General features: G+C 38.4%; 3 protein-coding genes across 3 annotated transcripts in view; 2 read left to right on the top strand and 1 right to left on the bottom strand.

The window, feature by feature from the left end:
• grm6b (glutamate receptor, metabotropic 6b) overlaps positions 1–4,935 on the top strand; it is a 23,244-nt gene extending 18,309 nt beyond the window's left edge. Inside the window, exon 11 of the mRNA XM_077530161.1 lies at positions 3,846–4,935. Coding sequence (XP_077386287.1) covers positions 3,846–4,085 — 240 coding nt within the window. The 3' untranslated portion in view covers positions 4,086–4,935. The remainder of the gene's footprint in view (positions 1–3,845) is intronic.
• Positions 4,936–7,152: 2,217 nt separating this feature from the next.
• On the bottom strand, positions 7,153–12,842 carry traip (TRAF-interacting protein). Its single transcript, XM_077530065.1, has 16 exons — positions 12,467–12,842; positions 12,205–12,323; positions 12,067–12,124; positions 11,907–11,987; positions 11,785–11,824; positions 11,584–11,711; positions 11,396–11,490; positions 11,210–11,323; positions 9,170–9,257; positions 9,002–9,091; positions 8,834–8,922; positions 8,591–8,746; positions 8,446–8,488; positions 8,266–8,370; positions 8,135–8,185; positions 7,153–7,583 (listed from the first exon to the last, which is right to left on the bottom strand). Exons 2-16 carry the CDS (start codon positions 12,300–12,302, stop codon positions 7,476–7,478), a joined length of 1,344 nt encoding a protein of 447 aa, XP_077386191.1. The 5' UTR covers positions 12,303–12,323; positions 12,467–12,842; the 3' UTR covers positions 7,153–7,475.
• A 27-nt stretch (positions 12,843–12,869) lies between these two features.
• Positions 12,870–22,235, top strand: mon1a (MON1 secretory trafficking family member A). Its single transcript, XM_077530064.1, has 6 exons — positions 12,870–13,008; positions 13,702–13,853; positions 15,517–15,882; positions 17,108–17,873; positions 19,532–19,679; positions 21,359–22,235. Exons 2-6 carry the CDS (start codon positions 13,712–13,714, stop codon positions 21,497–21,499), a joined length of 1,563 nt encoding a protein of 520 aa, XP_077386190.1. The 5' UTR covers positions 12,870–13,008; positions 13,702–13,711; the 3' UTR covers positions 21,500–22,235.
• Positions 22,236–22,432: the final 197 nt, after the last annotated feature.

The following is a 22,432-nucleotide window of genomic DNA, read 5'->3' as shown; positions in this document are numbered from 1 at the left end:
GTGAGGTCCACTCACACTACTTTAAAGGGAAGATAAAAGCTGATATGTGAAGTCAGAGTAAAACAGTCCGGGCTCTTTGTACTCATCTGGGCATTGGTGGAGCAAGCTTTACTATTACCTTTTTAAACGGCACAATGCACCTTTAATATACAAAAGACTTAATGTTGCTTATTGTCTGAAAATCATCAGAAGAATTCTTTTTTTTTTTTTTTTTTAAGTATTAGGCTACAGTGACGAGAGACAAAATCTACAGGAAGTTAGGCACATCTCTACTCATGCCCACTTCAGCCTCTGAAAATATGACAGCAAATATTTTGGATTTTATGGATGCTAATCGGGGAAAAGCTTCGCAAAAGGAAAATCTTAAAGTGACAATGTGTAGAATTTAGTGCTATCTAGTGGTGAACTAATAATTAATTTATTTCAAAACCCCACTATTAATTTCAATACTATGCAAAAAAGTGCATTCTTAAAAATATAATCGTAGGTCGAGTAATCACTAATTATATTACATAGGTTGCGCCACACCCTACAGGAAGCCGACACATTTTCCCGCCATCTTTCCGCTACAGATACCCGAAGGAGAAGAACTTCACAAACGTACTAATTGGTGGTAGGCTTGCAAAGCATGTTCTCTTTGAGACACTAATGCGTGTACCTCGAACTTCAGTCATTGCGTTCTATTAAAGTAGATCATAGGTGTCAAACTGGAGTCCTCGAGGGTCACAGTCCTACAGGTTTTGGAGGTTTCCCACTTTCAACACAGCTAATTCATATTTAAGCTCATCAGCAAGCTCTGAAGGAGCCTGATAATTACCCTGATCATTGAATCGGGTGCGTTGGAGTAGAGAAACCTCGAAAACATGCAGGACTCTGGCCCTCGAGGACCGGATCTTGACACATGTGAAGTAGATGGTACTACATTCTACACATTGGCCCTTTAATGTACATTCGTAAACGTATTTTCACACCTATATTTATCTCCCCTTATTTTGATTTCCCAAGACTGAACGCTCCTGATACAGTAGGAGTTGTGGTCATGGCAAAAATCGAAATGATACCCCCCCACACACCCCCACGCACCCCCCCCACACACCCATGTAAGTGTAATGAAATCCTTCAAATGATCCACTTGAAACCTGAGTTGTCTTTCTTACTATTTTGCTTCCCATTGCACTTGCAGGATGTCCTGCCTCCTCTTACTGAGAGGCAGCGCTTCAATTAACCTCGTGGGCTATTTCTCTTGTCACAAAGAACACAATTGTGAAAATATTTGAAAAAAAGCAGATATGCTTTGGCTAATAGAGAGATGTATTGTAATTCACTGAGGCCTAAACAATTAAAGCCTGCAGTGCTTTCAAAATCTTTTCACTTCCTCTAAATGGGAATAAAGAGACATAAGTAAGGGAGGACAGAAAGAAAATAGGTCAGATGAACTGAGAGATGGACACAAACCCTCTTAATTCACTACCCATTCAATAAATCATCATTCAAAAAAGGGCTCTAAATATAGACTTTTGTGCATCTCATGAAAATATTATTTATCCTCTCTACATGTGCAGGAGCATGTGCCGGCTGGTCTTCAACTTGCTGTCTGTATTTATATATGGAGGCACCATTCAATATTTCTAAGGCAATGCATCAGCTTGCCTTGGGCCATAAAAAACATAAATCCAATCCATATATCACCACAGATCCTTTCAAAAAAATTGGATGAGGTGCGGGTGGGGGCATGGATGAGCTGATAAAAGAAACCGTTCTGAACGAACGGATATTAAACCAGAGATGCTGCTGAAGATGTGTGCCCGGTAGCATGCAATTTATGACTTATTTATGCCACAAATATATCTTATTTATGGCACATTTGTGTTCTTTTCACGAAAGCAGTACAGTTTGAGGAATAATGACTTCATAATTCATTGGCGTCAATCCCAGGGGAAGTGAACTTACATTATTGGTGTTGGCTTTGCAAGAGCCACTGAGAGTTGACGCCGGTCAAAGCCAATAATAAAGCCTCCTTTCCTGAATACGTACACAGGTCATAAATCCCTCACAGGGTTGTGGGAGTTTGGGGGTGGGCGGTGGAGGACCGTCCCATTTCTGAGTTGGAACCAAGGTTATTTTAGTTGACGACAACTAATAAAAAAAATCAAACTAAAATTTAAAAAACAAATTTCTTAACAAAATAAAAATATAAATGAAAATTAAAACAAACAAAAAACTAAGTGAAACTATTTTTTTATGTTTACAAAACTAACTATAATTATAGTGAAAATGTCCTTCATTTTAGTCTTTGGTAATTAATTTAATGCATGAGCCTTTGGGGATGATTTTAAATGTGATTTTAAGTGTATTTATTTTACCGGAATAAGGACGTTTGAAAGTTTGTCACACAGACATGACATCATCTAGAAGCAGCCAACAGAAAAACACCTTCACATGACGTCGCTCGTAACTGACAATTTTACGTGCTTGACCTTTGGCTCCAATGGCTCAGCTTGCTGGCTTTTTCATTTAATTCAGCTGAAATGCAATGCTAGGTAAGCTACTTTTTTTTCCTTTTACCATGGTGTTCATTAAATATTGCTCACAGGTAATACACATTAAAAAAAACAAAACGAAAACTAATACTGAAATTAAACTTTTTTTTTTTTTTTAAATAACTAAAACAAATAAAAACTTACAACGGGTATAATTTTATTTGATTTTTTTCTGAGAAAAAAACTAATCTCTAATTTGTGACTATAAAGTGGCAAACTTGCGAATTTATAAAGTGACAAATTTGCGACTTTATAACGTGGGAGAAAAGTGGCAAGAAAAAAAAAAGTCAGAAACTTACGATAAATACACTTAGCATAGCTATAGTCTAATGTGAGGATTTGTTGGTGGTTAATGGGACACTGTCAATGAAATGAAAAGGCAGGATTGACACGGATTCATTCTGAATTTAAACTTTACTCGTCATCCATGGCAGCTAGAGCGACAACACTTCCTGATGCCCTGTCAGCTGACTAACAGTAACCAATCAGAAGTTAGCATACTTTATGTAAATGCAAGTGAGCAGCAGCAGATTTGGCACATCAACTTAGATACTTGTACAAAATAACAAAATGTATGAATGTGTAAATAATAATTCTGGAAACAAAAATGTCCAAGTAAATATACATTTTAACAAATTTACTTAAATGCTTGATCCTCAGGGTGTTGGCCTTCGCAAAGTAAGGCGTCCCAATGCTTCAAAGAGCAAATACTTAACATCATATGCTTAATATCTGCTAAAGCAATTACTATCTCCTTACTTGACTACTCGACCGAAAAGTATTGGCACAAACATTTGAGTAGTACGCTAGGTATATTTCGTTAGTTTTTTTCCCCTCGCAAATCTGCCACTTTATCAAGTCGCAAATTTGCCACTTTATAAACTCACAAATTTACGACTTTTACACACACATACATGGCACTAATACGCTGTCGTAAAAGCTGGAGCAGTACCACATGACTTTATTCTGTTAGCTAGCCACTGACATTTGCTAATTGCCATCACAAATGTTACGCCACTGTGCTACTTCTGCATCGTAGAATAGAAGAGCGACTTACAGGGCCTCTTTTAAACTCATGCTACTCCTACTGCTTCTCGCAGATTATATAGAGACGGTACAAGTACAAGTTAGCATATCTGCTTCACAGGTATGAGGTTCAGGATTCGAATATCGGCTCTGACCTTCCTGCGTGGAGTTTGAATATTCTCTCCATGCATCCATGTATTTTCTCCGACTAATGCGGCTTCCACCCACACTCCAAAATCATTCAACTAAATAATCAAAATTCCATTCTTCCGTTTCCAGATGTTCATCCAGACCACCACTCTGACGGTGTCCATGAGCCTGAGCGCCACAGTGTCGCTGGGTATGCTCTACATCCCCAAAGTCTACGTGATAATTTTCCACCCGGAGCAGAACGTACAGAAGCGAAAGCGTAGCTTCAAGGCCGTGGTGCAGGCAGCCACCGTGTCTACACGCCTATCACAGAAATCTAACGACAAACAGAACGGAGAGTCCAAGGTTGAGCCAGGCAGATCACAGTAAAGGAGACTCAAATGAGACTATGTATTCTTCACATAACATCACAAGCGCCCTTACTAATAGCATCAGCGAAATAGAAGACAACAACAACAATAAAAGCATTTATCTGGGCAGTGTCCTTCTCCCTCTTTTTTATCTATGACACCAGCAATGTTTTTGGATTTCTTTCTTCTACATAACTATATAACTCTGGACTTAAGCACACAAAAAAAAAAAAAAACATAAAAGAGCTCACCTTGATGACAAATGAGAAAACTAAAAACACCTATTTTGAACACTCACACAAGAACTTGTCAATAACTTGTTGTGAAGGAACCTTATCACAGCAAGATGCTTGATTTGAACAATTTGGGTTTGAGATGTAGCGTGACCAGATGTGTCTTTATGTGTGCACCTGGTCTAAATTTGATCTTCTGTAACAATTTTGAATGCACAATTCCAATTGTTCAATTTTTCAGTACCTTGTGCACAATTTTCTGATGGAAAACTTGCAACACTGCCTCGAGGACCAGGATTGGGGAAATCTGCTCTAAACTCAATGACCATTCTCCTCTGAGAACATCTGTTTGAAGCCTCGCAATGACAAATAGTTAACAATGACAGAACTTGGAGCTAAACACACTGAAAAATAAAAAAAGGAAAATATATGCCAGCCATGACTTATTCATCCTCTGCAGATGAGGCTATTTTGACAAGAGAAGTTACTCTCTGTGAGTCGACGTAGAGCAAAGTATGTTGATGTGAAAGTTATGTCGGCAGTCTTTCGGTCAAAATCAGACAACACACCAAATCTGTTGAATCATTTGAAGAAGTACTACCATCCAAGTGTGAGTGGAGTCTGTACAACCTGCCACTGCTACCAGCACATGCAGCATTAGCAGTTTAGCTGCTACAAACTAGCGTGCAGCTATCAATTGTGTCATTTTTTTCATAATGCACATTTGAAAGTAGCATTTCATGTTAACAACGTATGTAGCATCAAAGCATGAACATTATGTACACATTTTAAGGTATCTTCATTATTCCAGTGGGTACAATGGGTATTTTGGATTTTGCAACCATGCAAAAACACTTATAAGAGTGACAACCCCCCCACATCGTTTTTACATTTTTCTACATTTATTGCTCCCTACTGTTGAGTAAAAATTGTAATATTTTTGTATGCTCATCTTTTAAATATTGTTTGAAAATGTACTTCATGTGTTTATGAAATGCTGAATTACTCTAATTTCGTTAGTTTTCAGCTTTACTGTAAGTTTAAAACGAATATGAAAAAAAAACATGTAGGCCTAATTATGATCTGATTATGTGATTTTTTTTTGTTAGTTTGATTGGCCGGAGTGGTAGTAAATGGATGGATGGATGGCCATATGCCACTCAGTCAGTCAGACGTGCATTCAAAAGTTTACAGGTGGTCAAATGAAGTTTACAAGCATTTTATGTTCATCCAGAAATCAATATTTTGTGATTTGGGGATATTTGCATACTAATATAAAGACGGTTCTCACCACAACACATTTTCAGGAAATGTAATGATAAAATGCTAAAAAGAGACACAAAATGAACTCATTTTTGCAGTGCAAAAACGTTTGAAAAATACACCTCACACATCAATGAAAATTGGCAAGGCCTTGAACGTTCTATTATTGCAACAAAGTTTTAAAATCAGCCTGTAAGCTTTCATGGCAGTATGTGGGCATGTACGATATACGTTGCGTGCACACTTAACCTGGTACTTTGACAGTCAAAACGGTGACTTCATAAAAAAAAACAAAAACCATCAATTTGCTTCAAAATGAGTGTGATAACAGAATGATGGTCTCAATGCACGCAGCTCTTGTATGTTTGGGAAGTCACAGACTAAATGCAAAGTGACAACAATGAACGCATGAAATTCTTCAAAGTGTGCTTTTTGTGTGCTGGAATTATATATATATATATATATATATATATATATATATATATATATATATATATATATATGTACATTTTCTTAACTTATTCCTCACAAGGGTCGCGGGATAACAGGATCAAGCGAAGAGGGAGATGGAGCTTTGATAATCGCCAACTTGTGATGGTGAAATTGTCTTGACAAACGTTAAAGGCATTACATAAATCTTATACCTTTGACACCATGGCCATTTTTATTTTATTTTTATTTTTAAATGAAATATTAGGTGTTTTGCTGGTAAGTTTTCTAATGCGGAAGTAGGGGTGGGCGATATGGTAAAAACGTCAGATCTCGATTTTGTTACAATTCTTTTTTTCTTTTTCTTTTTTTCCGTTTATCTACTATCCACATCGACTTTTTTTTTTATTATTATTTACTATCCAGTAATATATACAGATCAGAGCTGCTGATTAGCTATGCTTAGTGGCATAGTATTTAACAGCAGTAAACAACAGCAACAACAGTAAATTTAACAGCAGAAGAAGAGTCTTCCGAGTTAAGGCAAAACAAGCTAAAGGGAAACAAACTAAGGTCGCATTTTGTTTCGTGATTTGTTTAAAATAAACAAAGAAGGTCAGATAAAGACTTGATTTGTTTTTCCGTGTCCCATCTTTTTAACGATAAACGGCTCGTTCTCATTCAATTGAGACAGCAACACTGCCTCCCCGTGGACGGAGGAGGAACGGGCCTGAGACACGTGAATATCTGAGGGCTTGTGTGTGTGAAAATCTAAAAAAATGTGTTTGTCTAAAAAATAAATGCGCGTGCGTGACGATCCACAAACGCACTTTCGACAGCTCGCAAGGAAAAGTCATAGAAAATGCACACACAAAATTAAAAACAAACAAACTTGAAAATCGCGAATATATTTGTGCATCTGAAAAACGTGAAAATCAAGAAAATGTTTGTGAATCTAAAAAACACGTGAGAATCACGAATATGTTTGTGGATCTCAAAAACACGTGAAAATCACGAATTTATTTGTGTGAATATTTTTTTTTAGACAAATCTCTCCCCATATACCGCGCAATGCCTTCAGTTTTCTCTATGATGGAAAAAGTGTTTATAGCGCCCTCTGCTGGAGAAGACAGCAGTGAAGCACAGCCAGGAGCACACAAGTTCATAAAAATATTGTTTATTATTAGTTTGTGGGTCGACAGTTTATAAGACATCTACATTCGTAATACATACACTTAAACCCAGAAGATTTGAGGAAAAAAAAAAGCTAAAATGAGCGTGTTTCAAAATGTTACATGAAATAGGTTTGACGACAACCTTGATCACAAGTACAACACTGATTCATAATCATACATACACAAATAGTCACCCCAACAAAATGTGTTGAAACACACACGCACGCATGCACCCGCAAATGTGTTTGAGTCCCATTTGAATGGTGAAACCCATGTCCTACACATCACATTACGTCCGGTCGAGGCTTGTCACTCCAGGAAGCTGTCCAGTGTCACGCATGGTGCCGTCTTCAGTGTCGGTCTGCTCACCTTTTTTCTTTGAGCTTTCATGAGTGGGCGAATCTCTGCCAATGGAGACTGTGTAGGAGGGTTGAGTTAGGGAACATTGCCATTTACTTTTAACGGACATTTAACAAATGATCAGTTCCTGTTTTTGCCATTTGAAGATGGAGGAAGTTTTTTTTTCTTTTTTTAAAAAGGGTGCGTAGCTAACATGAAACCAGCATTTATGTTGGCATTATTGCAAATTAGGATGCAAGTAAAAAAGAACAAACTGCTTAAATCTATCTGGGTCTATCCTTGCGGAAGGGCTGCGGCACGCCGCAGCTGAGACGCAGTCGACACGCAACGCACACGCAAGCGGTGTAAACTGCACCATTCGAATGAATGGAATCTAATTTCTTGCGTCGCCGGAACGCACCGCAACCGCACCGCAACCGCATCCGGTGTAAACCCGGGATTAGAGGCTCAAATTTGGTTGCTTTTTTTTTTGGAGAAGGAATAAAAGTACATCAAAGTGCTCGTAAGTAATCACTGATGGGGTTATAATAAATGCACACCTTAAATCAATTCAAAAACTTTGAATACAGATTTAACATCTAATACGATACAGTGCAAAAGGAGGATACAGGTTGGATGAATTTGGTTCGTCCTCCTAATCCATCATAACCACTTTTCACCTGAAATTAGAAGAAGAACTTTGATTTATCTGATGATCAAATTTGAAAGGAAAAGACAGTTGGTGGTCGTGTTTACATACAGCTCCAAAGTTTCTCTGAGGGTCCCGCATGCTACCGAAAGTCTTCTTTCTGAAAAGGAGAGAGTTCCTCAAAAAAGGATCCATGGCTGCACCCTCCTCTTGGGCCTAAAGAGACAAAACGACTGAGTGAAAAAAATTGCGATCTGGAAGGAGACCTTGCAAAGCACGACTGCAAGTTACCTTACTTAACGTCGAGGCCCTGTCGTGTTTGGAAGGTATTGACCTGACAAATTTAAGCAATTATTATTGTATCTTGAGTTAAAAACAAAATAACAGCACACACTATGAACATGCAACCCTGCTCTGGAATATGCAAAATACATACAGTTTATGGTCTAAACAAATCTTCTTGGTCGGGTTCTTTGCTGGTCTCTTCGCCACATCATCTGGTGTAGACACTTCATAGGTTAAGTTGAGGTCAATATCTTCGCCATCAACAGGCGGGTGGAGGTGAGGCGGTTTCACCTCTACTGGAGCAGGGCTGAATGGATGGCAAGGAAAAGCCGGATAAGTAGAAATTGGTCTAATTTAAATGTATGGCTCCGATCGGTCGAATGTGCAAATTTACCTCTCAAAGATGAGTCGACTGAGCACTTCATTTGTTCTTGTCGGGGTGCTGAGAGATTTCTGAAGAAACTCCACCTTCTTTTTTAGACTCTATGAAAAGACACAAATGGAAAGCAAACAGATTCTCTTGCCACCCAAGTTCCATGATAATTTGATTGCTGCGCCTTACAGATATCTCTTTGTCAGCATTGGCCAGATCGTTTTGCAGAGACTTCTTATCTTCTTCCGATTGATTCAGTTCAAGCGAGGTTTTTTGCAACTAAATGACGCACACAATGTTATGTAAACGTGCATGGCAAAAAAATAAACAAATATTGACTAGCTACATTGCTGTAACCTTGCTGTGGGAGGTGAGCACTTCTTTCCTTATCCTCTCACGATCGTCATTGGAAGATTTCAAGCTTCCCTTTAAGTTATCATATTCTCTAAAAAAAAAAATATATATATAAAAAATAAATAATAAGAAAGAAAAAAAGAAAAGAAAAAAAAGCAGGTCATGCAGCAAATGTATGGATAATGACAGAAATGCTAGTCATGGAGAATTAGGTTGGATTTTATACCCCATGGTTTATAAGTAAGTGACAACATTTTTTTATTTTTTTTTTTTAAAAACACTCCTACAGCCGTATGAAAAAGTTTGGGCACCCCTGATCAAGATTTTCCTTTATAAATCATTGGTTGTTCGGATCAGCAATTTCAGTTAAATATATCATATAGCAGACAAACAGTGATATTTGAGAAGCAAAATTAAGTTTATAGGATTTACCGAAAGTGTGCAATAATTACGTCAACAAAAGTAGGCAGGTGCATACATTTGGGCACCCCAACAGAAAAATGACATCAATAATTAGTGGATCCTCCTTTTGCAGAAATAACAGCCTCGAAACGCTTCCAATGAGGGTCTGGATTCTAGTTGAAGGTATTTTTGACCGGTTCAGTCAGGTTTGATGGTTTCCAAGCATGGACAGCCTCTTTAAATCACACCGCAGATTTTCAATAATATCAGTCTGGGGACTGAGATGGCCATTCCAGAACGTTTGTACTTGTTCCTCTGCATGAATGCCTTAGTAGAATTTGAGCAGTGTTTAGGGTCGTCGTCTTGTTGAACTATCCAGCCCCGGCACAACTTCAACTTTATCACTGATTCTTGAACATTGTTCCTAAATATCTGCTGATACTGACTGGAGTCCATGCGACCTTCAACTTTAACAAGATTGCCTGCAATGGCCCCACAGCATGATGGAACCACCACCAAATTTTGCTGTGGGTAGCAAGTGTTTTTCTTGGAATGCTGTGTTCGTCTTCCGCCATGCATACCGCCCCTTATGTCCAAATATCCCCATTTTAGTTTCATCAGTCCACAGCACTTTTTTCCAAAATGAGGCTGGCTTGTCCAAATGTGCTTTAGCATACCTCAAGTGACTGTTTGTGGCATGAGCGCAGAAAAGGCTTATACAGCATCTACTTGTGCAAAGTGTGCTGAATAGTTGAATGATGCACAGTGACACCACCTGCAGCAAGATCATGTTGTAGGTCTTTGGAGCTGGTCTGTGGGTTGAGTTTGACTGTTCTCACCATCCTTCGCCTCTCTTTATCTGAGATTTTCTTGGCCTTAACTACAACTGTGCCTGTGGTCTTCCATTTCCTCACTATGATTCTCACAGTGGAAACTGACAGCTGAAATCTCTGAGCTCGCTTTTTGTATCATTCCCCAAAACCATGATGTTGAACAATCTTTTTTTTCAGGTCATTTGACAGTTGTTTTGAGGGTCCCACGTTGCCACTCCTCAGAAAAGATGCAAATAGGAGAACAACTTGCCACCTTAAATACCCTTTCTCATGATTGGCTTCACCTGTGTATGTAGGTCAAGGGTCAATGAGCTTACCAAACACTTTTGTGTTCCAATAATTAGTGCTAAAGATACTGAAATCAATAAAACAACAAATTTATGCACCTGCTTACTTTTGTTTAAGTAATTATTGCAAATTTTCTGTAAATCCTATAAACTTCATTTCACTTCTCAAATATCAGTGTTTGTCTGCTATATGATATATTTAACTGAAATTGCTGATCCGAACAACCAACAATTTATAAAGGAAAATCTTGAAAATGATCAGGGGTGCCCAAACTTTTTCAAATGACTGTAAGTAACATAGTTGATGACATATGAGCCAAAGCAAAATGGATTGGATAGCGTAAATGTGCAGATCAGATGTACATCATCTATGAATAAACACCACCTGCCAGATCAGATACATCACTTGAAATGTACATGTATGTAAATACATAGAAGGAAAACAAAACAGATATAGGCATTATAACAGAATTGGGCACTTGGACCTGCAGCCTGAGAAAGATGGCAGCAGTCATACTTACTTTTTGAGAGAGATACAGTAGATTGAGAGCTGCTCCACAGCAGCCTGACTCACACCCATGTCTGTAATCATGGATTCCACCTCAGCTCTTTGGCCCTGTAACAAAATATCAATGCTGGAGACACACCAGCAGTGTAAGAACAACAATTACAAAACAACCGTCTTTGAGTTGACTGAGTGCAGTTACCTTTCCAATGTTTTTATTTTGGTCCTCAGTCTACGTGCCTCGTCCTTGGCAGCCCGAGCATCATCATGTCGAGACTCCAGGTAAGCCATTTGTTTCTGTGAGGTAAGGTAATATTAAAATATGTTGACAGTATGGGATAGAATTCATAAAACAAAATACATTTCAATGATGAGGAACAGAATGCATACTTTGAGAGCAGAACACAGCATGTCCTTCTCTGAAATCTCTTTCCGTTTACTGTCCAAGTCTCTCCTCTGCGCGTCCACAGATTCCTTCAAATGATCCAATGTTTTCTCTTTGTCCCGAGAGTCTTTCTCTAAAAAAATAAAATAAACATCTGTTTCATTAACTGGGAATCGCCGTCTAATTGAGAAAGGGGTGGGAGTTACCTTTGGAGCTTAAAAGGGCCCTCAGCCTATTAAGTTCATTCTGAGAAGAAGCAGCACACAATGACTTTAAAGCTCAATATTTTAGTGTAAATCTAAATGTAATCTTTATCATTATTTGGTACCTCCATGCTTTCTGGATCTGCTGAATGTGTTTCTTCACCAATGTCAAAGAAGAGCTTGTGGATAATGCGCTGGGTGCTGGTCTGCACATATACGACAAGGTATAAGTAGAAGCAGAGAAATAAACCAACGTGCGATAGTGTGTTGATCGGTGCATAGTACCTGCTTCCTACACTGAGGGCATGACTTTGTCGGGGCTGTTTTAAACCACTGAAGGAGGCTAGTAGGCAAGGGAAATAAAAACTAATAATACAATCAAAACGAATTACAGCGCTCAATTTTTACAAGTAGGTAACTTACCAGTCACTGTGGAAAGTGTGTCCGCAGTGGATAGCAGCAACATCTTTGGAATGATCGAATAAATCGCAGCAAATTGTACAACATGCGCGAATAGGCATCTTAATCCCCAGAAGATCGTCCTGTTATGAATGCAGTAACACACACGTGGATTTAGTTCGCAAATGACTTGGCAAGGAATGGTAACTTCAAAGTGAGCAACAATAGCTAGCTAACATTACAGTTTAGCCTCGACGGGTAGTTGATCAGTCATCGACATACGTACCAAAACAGGACGGTGTGTTACTGCTTAGTCCGTTGTAATAAAAACTTGCCATACGTTATCTTTAATGTGCCATGTGAATTAATTCATGCTGGGTCTCTGTAACTGCGGTTAGGTACAACAAAGCTCGATCCTTCTAAGCCATGTTTCCCCGCCGCCCTACGTTCAAATAAAGTAGTACTAGGGCCGCCCCGATGGTGCGTTCAGGGTTCTAAGCTCCTCATTTTCCGCCGATGGCAAGCTCTTTTCATCCATTGTTTTGTTTTTACTTGTTTTCAAATATTTTTCATTCGTGATTTAAATTCATCTTAACATTTGTTTTATTCGAATAAATGTTTGGGAAAAGTTCGTAGCCGATTATTCTTTGGGCTCATATTGAAGAGAACTTCATATCCCACAATTCACACTTCCGCATCCGTGCAGGGTAAAAATCTGTCGAGTTGACAAGCAGGAAGAAGACGTTTTCACTGCTGCGCTAGCAAGTTGAGTATATGCTGTGACTGGAGAGCGGTGTCTGTACTTGCAGACAGTTCTTGAAATGAAAGGTAGCTACTTGGAAATGTCATCGTGAGCCACGCAGATTTGATGCATAATTTGTTGATCTGATCGAAAGTCAGTTGTCAAGTCGATCGAATTTCTGTCTTGTGATGTCTTTCAAGTATAAACAACTACGCGCGTTGTATCAGGATCGTTTAATTAAACACAAAACAAGTACATTGATTTTTTTTAATGGGATTTATTAGTACTTTGCCTTAACTGGGACTAGTGACAATAAGTTCAACTGTAATTTTTGGAAATTGACATTGGACAAGTTGACAAGACAGCACAAGGCAACGACAGGAGTGCATTAATAACTGAACCTCATACATCACGTTCTTGTAATTTTGTGAGGTTGCGCCGTCACAAAACCTCAACGGCAACAAATTTAATGTACGGTAGTTTGTTGTCATATTGAGAGGTGTTGTATTGCAATGCACTAATGTAGTAGTTTGCCACTTATGTAGCTTTCTAAACTGACCAAGAAGACATAAATGCCGTATTATGGCATGCATGCAGGTAAATGTATTTATTATTCTTATTATGTTTGTACAAAGCCAGGCATTTTATGTAGCTGGATCATGCAAGTATACTGTATTAAAAATGTATGATATGCCATTTGCAAATTGCAAGATTTTCATATATTATATAGAAATATAAATGTGGTCATAATTTACTTTCTTGTGTGTACTTTCTCCAAGGTGGGTGTACATGCTTTCCGTAATAGTGATGGATGGAGAACGCCAAAGACCATCTGTGCCATGGGAGAATGGGACCCTGATGCCTGTGCACCATCTTTGCTCCGAGAGGGCTGACAGTCCCACACCGGGTCTGGTGGAGGGAACAGAACCAGGTGAGGCTGTTCAAAATTCAGCCGCAGATCAATGCAATCTCACATTTTGCAATTCATAAAACGGCCCAAAAAAGTAGAAAGATGTCGTAATTTTTTAATATATATACTTTTGCCTTTTATTTTTAACTTATGTTTGCCTTTTATTTTTAGCATAGCCGAAATACATCTGTCTTTTTCTGGTTTTGGCAGATTGTATCTTCTACATGCAGTGTTTTATACAAGTAGGACTTTCCCAGACTAACCATTACACAAATGTATCATCTTTCTAAGTGCTCCTACAAAACACTGAGAACCAATTTAAAGAATGGCTGTCACATGAATGCCAATTCTTACATCCATGGAGGAGGGTCTTTGATCCACAAATATGAGGGTATAAGTCAATATTCTACTAAGTGTGTTTACAGTAGATCAGTGTTTCCCAACTTTTATTGAGCCGAGGCACATCTTTCATATTCAGAACAAAATCTCACAGAACACACTACCAAATATGTTACCAAAGTGTAAACTGTAGTGTACACAGTTAATTTCCATCTAGTGGTAGTGAATTTGTTTCTGCCACTCAATGTTATTAGTGTAACTAGATGAACAATGGAATATAATTTGTAGTAAATAAGAATTTTCGGACCAATTAAGCAAAACTATACAATTTCTTGTGGCTCCTCTTTTGATTGCTCATGGTTGGGAATTACTAAGTTATAGGTTATCAAAAGGCTAATAAACAATTAATGTTAGATGAAATACAGTGAAACATACAAAATGACATTGGTCTGCTTGCCAAGGGCACACATTTGAGATCTGTTCTAATCTTTGTATTCTTTCTATTGCTAACATTAAAAGATTGAAAGGTGAACAATGAAAGAAAATAAATACAATTACGTATGTAACCTGTGGTCTGTTTCAGACATTGCCTTTTTGCTTTGTGTACTGTGATTGCCTAATTTTAATTTACAACATATCAATCCATCCATCCTCTGAACCGCTGCATACTTTAAAAAGCAGGTAATCCTTAATTGATGAGAATGAGAATAGGCCTCTTGTAATGTTAATGACATTCAGTTGTTTTTATTCAGGTTCTTAATATTATGCATGCTCAGTCTCTAAAGGAATTTATGGGGTCCACGAATGGAACAAAGTCATCATTGGTTAATGTTAGCGTTCAAGTTTCCACCAGTGCTTTTCCTACTTTGACAAGTCATAATGTCTGTTGGGAAAAAGTACCCATTGTGCTGTGTGACGAAACACGCATACACAATTTTGTCACTTATTAACCTCCCTTAGATGTGAAAGTGATTTCCTGGATTATGCGATTAATTCTTCTACTACTTGTGTGGATTTTCTGGAGGTGTGCCGGCTTGCTCCAACATTAATGCTGAATAATAATTCACTTTAAAAACTCTTTAATTGTCCATATGGTGTGCGGATGGTTGTTTGTTATATGTGAGACCCTCAACATGTGTGATTGCTGACCTCACAAAAAAACAAAAAAAAAAAACAAAGTTGAATGTTTTCCTTGTTAGGTCTGTTAGTGTCATTGTCAGAATTTGTTGTATTATTGTAGACTCTGACCCCCTCTCGCCTTCTGCATCTTGCTCATCGTGATCATGCACATCCTACATCACAACATGCATGTAGCACTCTAAACGAGCATGACTCTGGTTCGCAGGTGCAGGTCAGAAAAGTGCCATGTTTGTCCACGCGCAGTCTTTTGAAGATCTGACTGCGGAGGCCGAAGAGGCTCGCAAGGAGGCCGAGGTGCTCAAATCCCGAGATTGTGAAGATGATATCAGAGTGCTCGTGGAAGAGCAAAGAGTGGAGCAACATCCAACAGACTGCAGGACCAAAGAGGAGGATGTGTCCAGCGAGGCGTGGAGGAGCCACAAAAAGCATATGTTTGTGCTGAGTGAGGCAGGGAAGCCAATTTACACCCGTTATGGCACAGAGGAGGCCCTATCCAGCACCATGGGTGTTATGATGGCCCTCGTATCTTTTGTTGAGGCGGAGAACAACATCATCCGCTCTATCCATGCAGGTTAGAACACACTTTAATCTCTGACAAATACAATTTTAAGTAGGGGTGCACCGATCACAATTTTCCAGCCGATCACCGATCCCCGATCTTTTAAAAAGTTTGACCTGCCGATCCCAATTTTTGCCGATACAGATTTTTTTTTCATTACAAGCAGCATATACTTTCAGTGTTCCAATCTTTTTTTACTGGAAAACAATGAACAATATCAACAAAATAATACAAAGGGGTTGTTTTAACTGCACATAAAGTAGTCCTCTCAAATTAGTGATAGACCGATATGGCTTTTTCAAGGCCGATACTGATACCGATTATTAGTAGTCAAGGAGAACGATAACCGATATTTCAAGCCGATATTTATTTGCTGTAGAAGAGAAAATATTAGTGTAAAAATTAAAAAGTACTTTTTCTTTTCAATTTTAAACGGTATTGGCAGCTTTGTTTAAAAATTATATTTAAAAAAAATTTTTTTATTTTTTTTTTAACTTTTTTTTTAATTCTTAAAAATAAAACATGTAGGGAATTCCCAGTGTCAGCATCCTTATTTATAAAGTGGAAATTGAAATAGATCCATAAATGAAAAGTTCCTGTATTTCACTGTGCAAAAAAATGAACGCAAACGTAGCAAATTTGGGGTTTTCATCAGGATTCATAAAAAGTTTCAAAAGATTTTTGCAGAAGGTGAACAAATTGTCAGAATGTGTTCAAAATACCCGCTTTATTGGCTTTCAGATTGGTCAAAAGGCCGATACCGATATTTGTCAAACTGCCAAATATCGGCACCGATAATCGGCCCGGCCGATAATCGGTCTATCCCTATCTCAAATAAAAATGAAAATCCTATTAGTCATCTCAGCAGAAGAGGACAGTGGCTGACTTTTTCAGACTTCTGAAGAGGAAGATGAGATTGGTGGAAAAGATCGGTTTATTTTTAAGGGATCGGCCGATCACCGATCTTCTAAAATGAAGGAAATCGGGGCAGATAAATCGTCCGGCCGATCGATCAGTGCACCCCTAATTTTAAGATTTCTTTTTTAAAATGCTGCACCCATGCCTTAAGAGAATTGGACATTTTCAAATATACCTTTGCTCTGATTTGCCCAACTAATTGTTTTTATTTCAATTTTTCCCTATTGGAAAAATTATTCTAAAACCATGTTTGACCATGAAGGTTCCACTCTATACAAGAAAAGATACTGACTGTATCCGTGTGATCTCTTTTCCTCAGATGGATGTAAAGTGGTTTTCCTCACCAAGAGTCCACTGGTCCTGGTGGGCGTGTCCCGCACGTGTCAGTCGGACAAAGAGCTGCTGAGGGAGCTGCAGTATGTCTACTATCAGATCGTCAGCCTGCTCACCCTCACCCAGCTCAACCATATCTTCCAACACAAGCAGAACTACGACTTGCGACGCCTGCTGGCTGGTTCCGAGTATCTCACTGACAACCTCCTGTATCGGCTGGACCACGACCCGGGCCTGCTTCTCAGCGCCGTCACCTGCCTGCCACTGGCCAGCTCGTCCAGGGATGTCATTTCATCGAGCCTGCAGGCGGCCAAATCCAAAAATCTCGTCTTCTCCATTCTGCTGGCTGGAGACCGCCTGGTTACGTTGGTTCGGAAAAAGGACCAGTTCCTCCACCACATAGACTTGCACCTGGTCTTCAACCTCGTTGGCTCCTCTTCGTCTTTTCGTGAGGGTGAAGGTTGGACTCCCATCTGTCTGCCAAAGTTCAATACTGCAGGATTTTTCCACGCTCACATTTCCTATTTGGAACCCGCGTCGGAGCTGTGCCTTATCCTGGTCTCAACTGACCGAGAAGATTTCTTCAACATGTCTGACTGCAAGCAAAAATTTCTCGACAGGCTGAGTAAACGCAGTGCTTATCAAGCCCTGAAGGAGGCGCTGAAGTCTCGTAGCTATTCTGTGGCTCAAGTGGGCATTCCTGAACTCAGGCACTTCATGTACAAATCAAAGAGCTCTGGGCTGTATACCAGGTGGGAAGCAATATTTCTGGAAAATATCATTTTAATAATCAATCTGTTGATTACTTTGTTAATTCGTGAATCAGATAAAAAAAAAAGTATTCAAAAACAGGACATTATTTCATATTGACAGTGCAGAATGCACACAAACAAATTATTATACAATTACTGGTTTGGTCCGAAACATGTCAGAATATAGGAAGAAATATTGATCCATCTTTTCCATAGTAAACACAAACGTTTGCAAATGTCTTGTTTTGTTGAAACAATTGATGAAGATAATTAGGCTGCTTTCATGAAGGACTACAAAGATTTGAAAATATTTACTGTTGAGATGGTTAAAGCAACACTAAGGAACTTTCAATTTACGTTGATTATGGTGCCGCCTTATGGACAAAGTCGGTAACGTTATGTCTGAAGGAAGACTACGTTTCTCATGAGGAGAAGCCCATTGTCATTTTTGAGCTCACAACATTCAAATTGACTTCCGTTTTTGTAACGAATTGGTAAAGGGGGAAGTGACGTATATCATAAAGCAGTCAGCACATTTGTAGTTTTTTTGTGTGCCAGTCAAAATGATACAGAGGTACCAAAAGGTACCAAAAGGTACCATTCAACTAGTTTTAAATCGATGTTTCATCAGAAGAGTTATGAAAATATTTTATTAAGGTTAAAAAGTTCCTTAGTGCTTCTTTAAATTATACTTGACTCGTTAAACCATTTTCAACAATAAAGAGGATGTTTTTTCCATACAGTAATTAATGTGGTAACTTCATTATTTTTCATTAATATCTTTACAAACTACATTTTCCTCTTGCTGTCGACTGAAGATGACGTCACATGTGCTGAGGAAATCGGTAATGACCAATCATGGCTCAGTTTGCTGACTAAACTCAGGCGAACCGTGATTGGTCCTGAGCACAGGTGATGTCATTTTTAAGCGACAACAAGTGGGAAAAATAGTTTCTAAAGGTATTAATTTGTTCATGAAAAATAATGATAATATCACATTAATTATAGACACGATATTATCTTCTTACTGTTGAAAGTGGCTCAATGAGTCAAGTATGCTTTTGTATTCTGAGGGATGCAAAATGAAGGAAGATGAGATGAATAAATCTTAACTTTCTGCTTCATAGAAATGATAGCTGAAAAAAGGGCCAAAAAAGGAGCCGAATGAAATGTTTCCTTTATTTTTTTCCTAATAGATAATTAGATGGAATTATCAAATATTGTGCACAACTGCAAAAAAATGTTGTTAAATGGTAGTTTGAATTCTTTGAGTAGGTATGTTTGAATGGCTAATTTATTTCTCTTGACAATTTTGGTGCTCACCAAAGACAAACGGCAGCACAACAGTACCCTAAAAGTAAAGTCACTTGTGAAGACTGACAAGTGTCTTACCTCTCACCTTTTATGTGAAAATTCAATATTACACTAGCTTATGAGCAGTATTCACCAAAATCTGTTATGTGATATGGAGGAAAACGACACACCATTTGTACTCCCCAAATCATTATGAAGTTATGCAACTTTCAGTTACTGTAGCATAATATGAATCACATTTATTGGCCTAGTATGTAAAACAACACAAGGAATTTGTCATCACAGTCACAATCCATCTGATATAGAATATATAAGTTATCGGTAATGTGTTTTTCTGCCACCAGTCCAGAGTTTCCTTTGGTGTACCAATCAGATGAAGAGCAGGAGAGGCTCATGGGTTTGTACCAGGACCTTCACAGTTATGTGCACCATCCAACCAGACCCTTACGCTCCTTCTACCGCTGTGGTGAAACTGAAAACATGATGGCATGGGTAAGTGTCTGTGTGTCAGTTGATTACAGCCATCTAACACTTGGATCAGAGTGGAAGTAGGATGTAGGGTAGACTGAGCAATCCATCCATTTTCGATAGTTCTATCCTGTTCTGGAAGACTATCCAAGCTGACACCGGGTGAGGCTACATTCGAGAATCGAGATACGCCATTTAAACTAGGGCTGAACAATTAATCAAATTCAAATTGATATGTAGTAGAATCCAATTTTCAAGTGGCAAAGGCCACAATTTGACAAAAGCAAAACAAAAACGTGAAGAGTTGAATTAATAAAAGCTACAGATTTGTTATTACCACAATTATTCTTCTAATTTAATTTTAACTTAGGTGTACACTAAACCTGTTGAGGAGAAGTTGTAGTAATGAACACTTAAAGGGGCTGTCTGCCGGATTCATTCAGGAAAATGCACTTTTTAAATACAGGATGTACACACTTTAACTTTCTCTCAGTCTACACATCTGTGTTTTTGTTCATCTTTTGTGGTAATTTCGTCCTAAACCCCCACCTCCCCAGCCTGTATTTTGCCATTTTGTGTTTGTTTTGTAAACAGCGGGACGTTTCAGTGGAAATACAGTGTTTACAACCCTACAGCCAATCGCAGAGCAGGGGGTGGCGTGTCGCAAACGGGGCCTGGCGAACGTGTCAGCTGCGTGGCGTCACTCCCGCGGCAGTTTGAAAGCACGCACGGATTTTTTTTTCACTCACTCATTCACACATGTAAGCTTCTGTTAGTGAGTGAGTGAAAAAAAAAAAAATCCGTGCGTGCTTTCAAATTGCCGCGGGAGTGACGCCACGCAGCTGACACGTTCGCCCACCCCCCGCTCTGCGATTGGCTGGAGGGTTGTAAACACTGTCTTCCCACAGAAACATCCCGCTGTTTACAAAACAAACACAAAATGGCAAAATACAGGCTGGGGAGGTGGGGGTTTAGGATGAAATTACCACAAAAGATGAACAAAAACATAAATGTGTAGACTGAGAGAAAGTTAAAGTGTGTACATCCTGTATATAAAAAGTGCATTTTCCTGAGTGAATCCGGCAGACAGCCCCTTTAAAAGACTGCAAATCATAAGTTAACAACTCTAATCGAAGTAGATAAACTGTCTTCAAAATCTTTTCTGGTATTATTTTAGCATAAGCTTAACCTATAACAAGTATTTCAAGTATAATAAATCTGTTATTGTTTATTGTAATGCATATTAATATTGTTTGTCTGTTTAGAAAAAACGCACACATTTAGTCGCAATCTTGAGGTGGGAAAAAAAATTACTATTAGATTATTTTTTAAAATTACTTTTCAGCCCTAATTGACATCTGGTAGAAAAGTAAGTATTTAATTAACCTAACATGTTTTTAGATGTGAGAGGAAGCTAACATAACTGGAGAAAACCCAGATTCAAACACGGAACTTTTTATTATGAGGCAGAACTGTAAACTAAAGTGACACTGTGCATCTGCAGATGTGAATAAACAATTGAAAGATTTCAAGGCCTTACCTGCATGACAAGTTAAGAAACGTAGCTGTTAACTACTTGTTTCGCTTTGTTTTTAAATTTGAAACTGTACAGTTGGACATTAATTAAAAAAAAATTAAAAAATCTGTATGAAATACCATCCTGTTCTGGAAAATAATGTGGTGCGTTCCTGACCCCCCTGCAGGTGACCAGTGGCTTTGAGCTTTACCTGTGCTTCAGTCCCCTGGGCACAAAGGCGTTGGCCGTTTCTGCTGTCAATAAACTACTGAAATGGATCAGGAAGGAGGAGGATCGTCTCTTTATCCTGAGTCATCTAACTTACTGACGCTTCTCTGCATAGCCTGGACATGTTGACTCAGGATTAGACGTACATTCAGTGTCAAAGCTATGCATGCCTAGTTTCCACTAAATTCACAGCAAATTCAGTTTTTGTATGACGAGATTTTTTTTAAGCCATCTATTTTATTGCTTTTAATATGATTGAGAACTGTTCCTTATGAAATACCCCAGCTTACATCACTTATAAAAGTTTTAAAATGAATGGACCCCTGTGGATCAGCAATAACTGGAATTATTCTACTACAAGCACTGCTGTGATGTTATGAGTTAGGACAGTCCTGTTTTTTTTGTTTTTTTTCTGCACATGGTGACCATTATTTGTGGGGGCCACCATGATAATACTTGCACTGATGGACATGCATGAAATGACACTCCAAAGAGAAATCTCATGGATCACAGTTGAGGGTTGTATGAACTTGTGTGAACTTTGTATGAACATCTTAATGTGAGGCAAAAAGCTTTTTGTGTGTTTTAATTTAAATATCACTGCAATTATGTACTGATGAAAATGCTTTAATCAGTTTGTATTTCATATAATTCATCTCCTCGTGTGGGAGTAGGCTTGGCTTCTTTCTGCCATCAGTTTTCTTTATACCTTGATGGAAAGGTTCAAAGCCAATGATAATGTGCACTAAGTACAAAATGAACTGTGTATAAATAAAAGTATTAAAATAGGATATCTTTTTTTTTGTTTTATTTAATAATAAAATATGATAATGAAACTCGGCTACCTTCATGTCTCTTTTTGTAAATAAATAGATTTTTTTTTTTTTCTTCACCTGGGTACCATCACCTTTAAGTTGTGCAGACCTGCATTAAAACATGCTTTTGTTTCCTAAACAAGTTCACTGTAAAGGAAAGGAACACATAAAGGCCGCGCTGGCACAATCTGATGAGGACCTACAGTGCCGTGAAAAGG

The sequence above is a fragment of the Festucalex cinctus genome, chromosome 8 (genome assembly GCF_051991245.1).
Source record: "Festucalex cinctus isolate MCC-2025b chromosome 8, RoL_Fcin_1.0, whole genome shotgun sequence".
Classification (NCBI taxonomy): Eukaryota; Metazoa; Chordata; class Actinopteri; order Syngnathiformes; family Syngnathidae; genus Festucalex; species Festucalex cinctus.
Note: the sequence above shows the minus strand (reverse complement) of the source record. Positions and strands in the feature narration are given on the sequence as shown.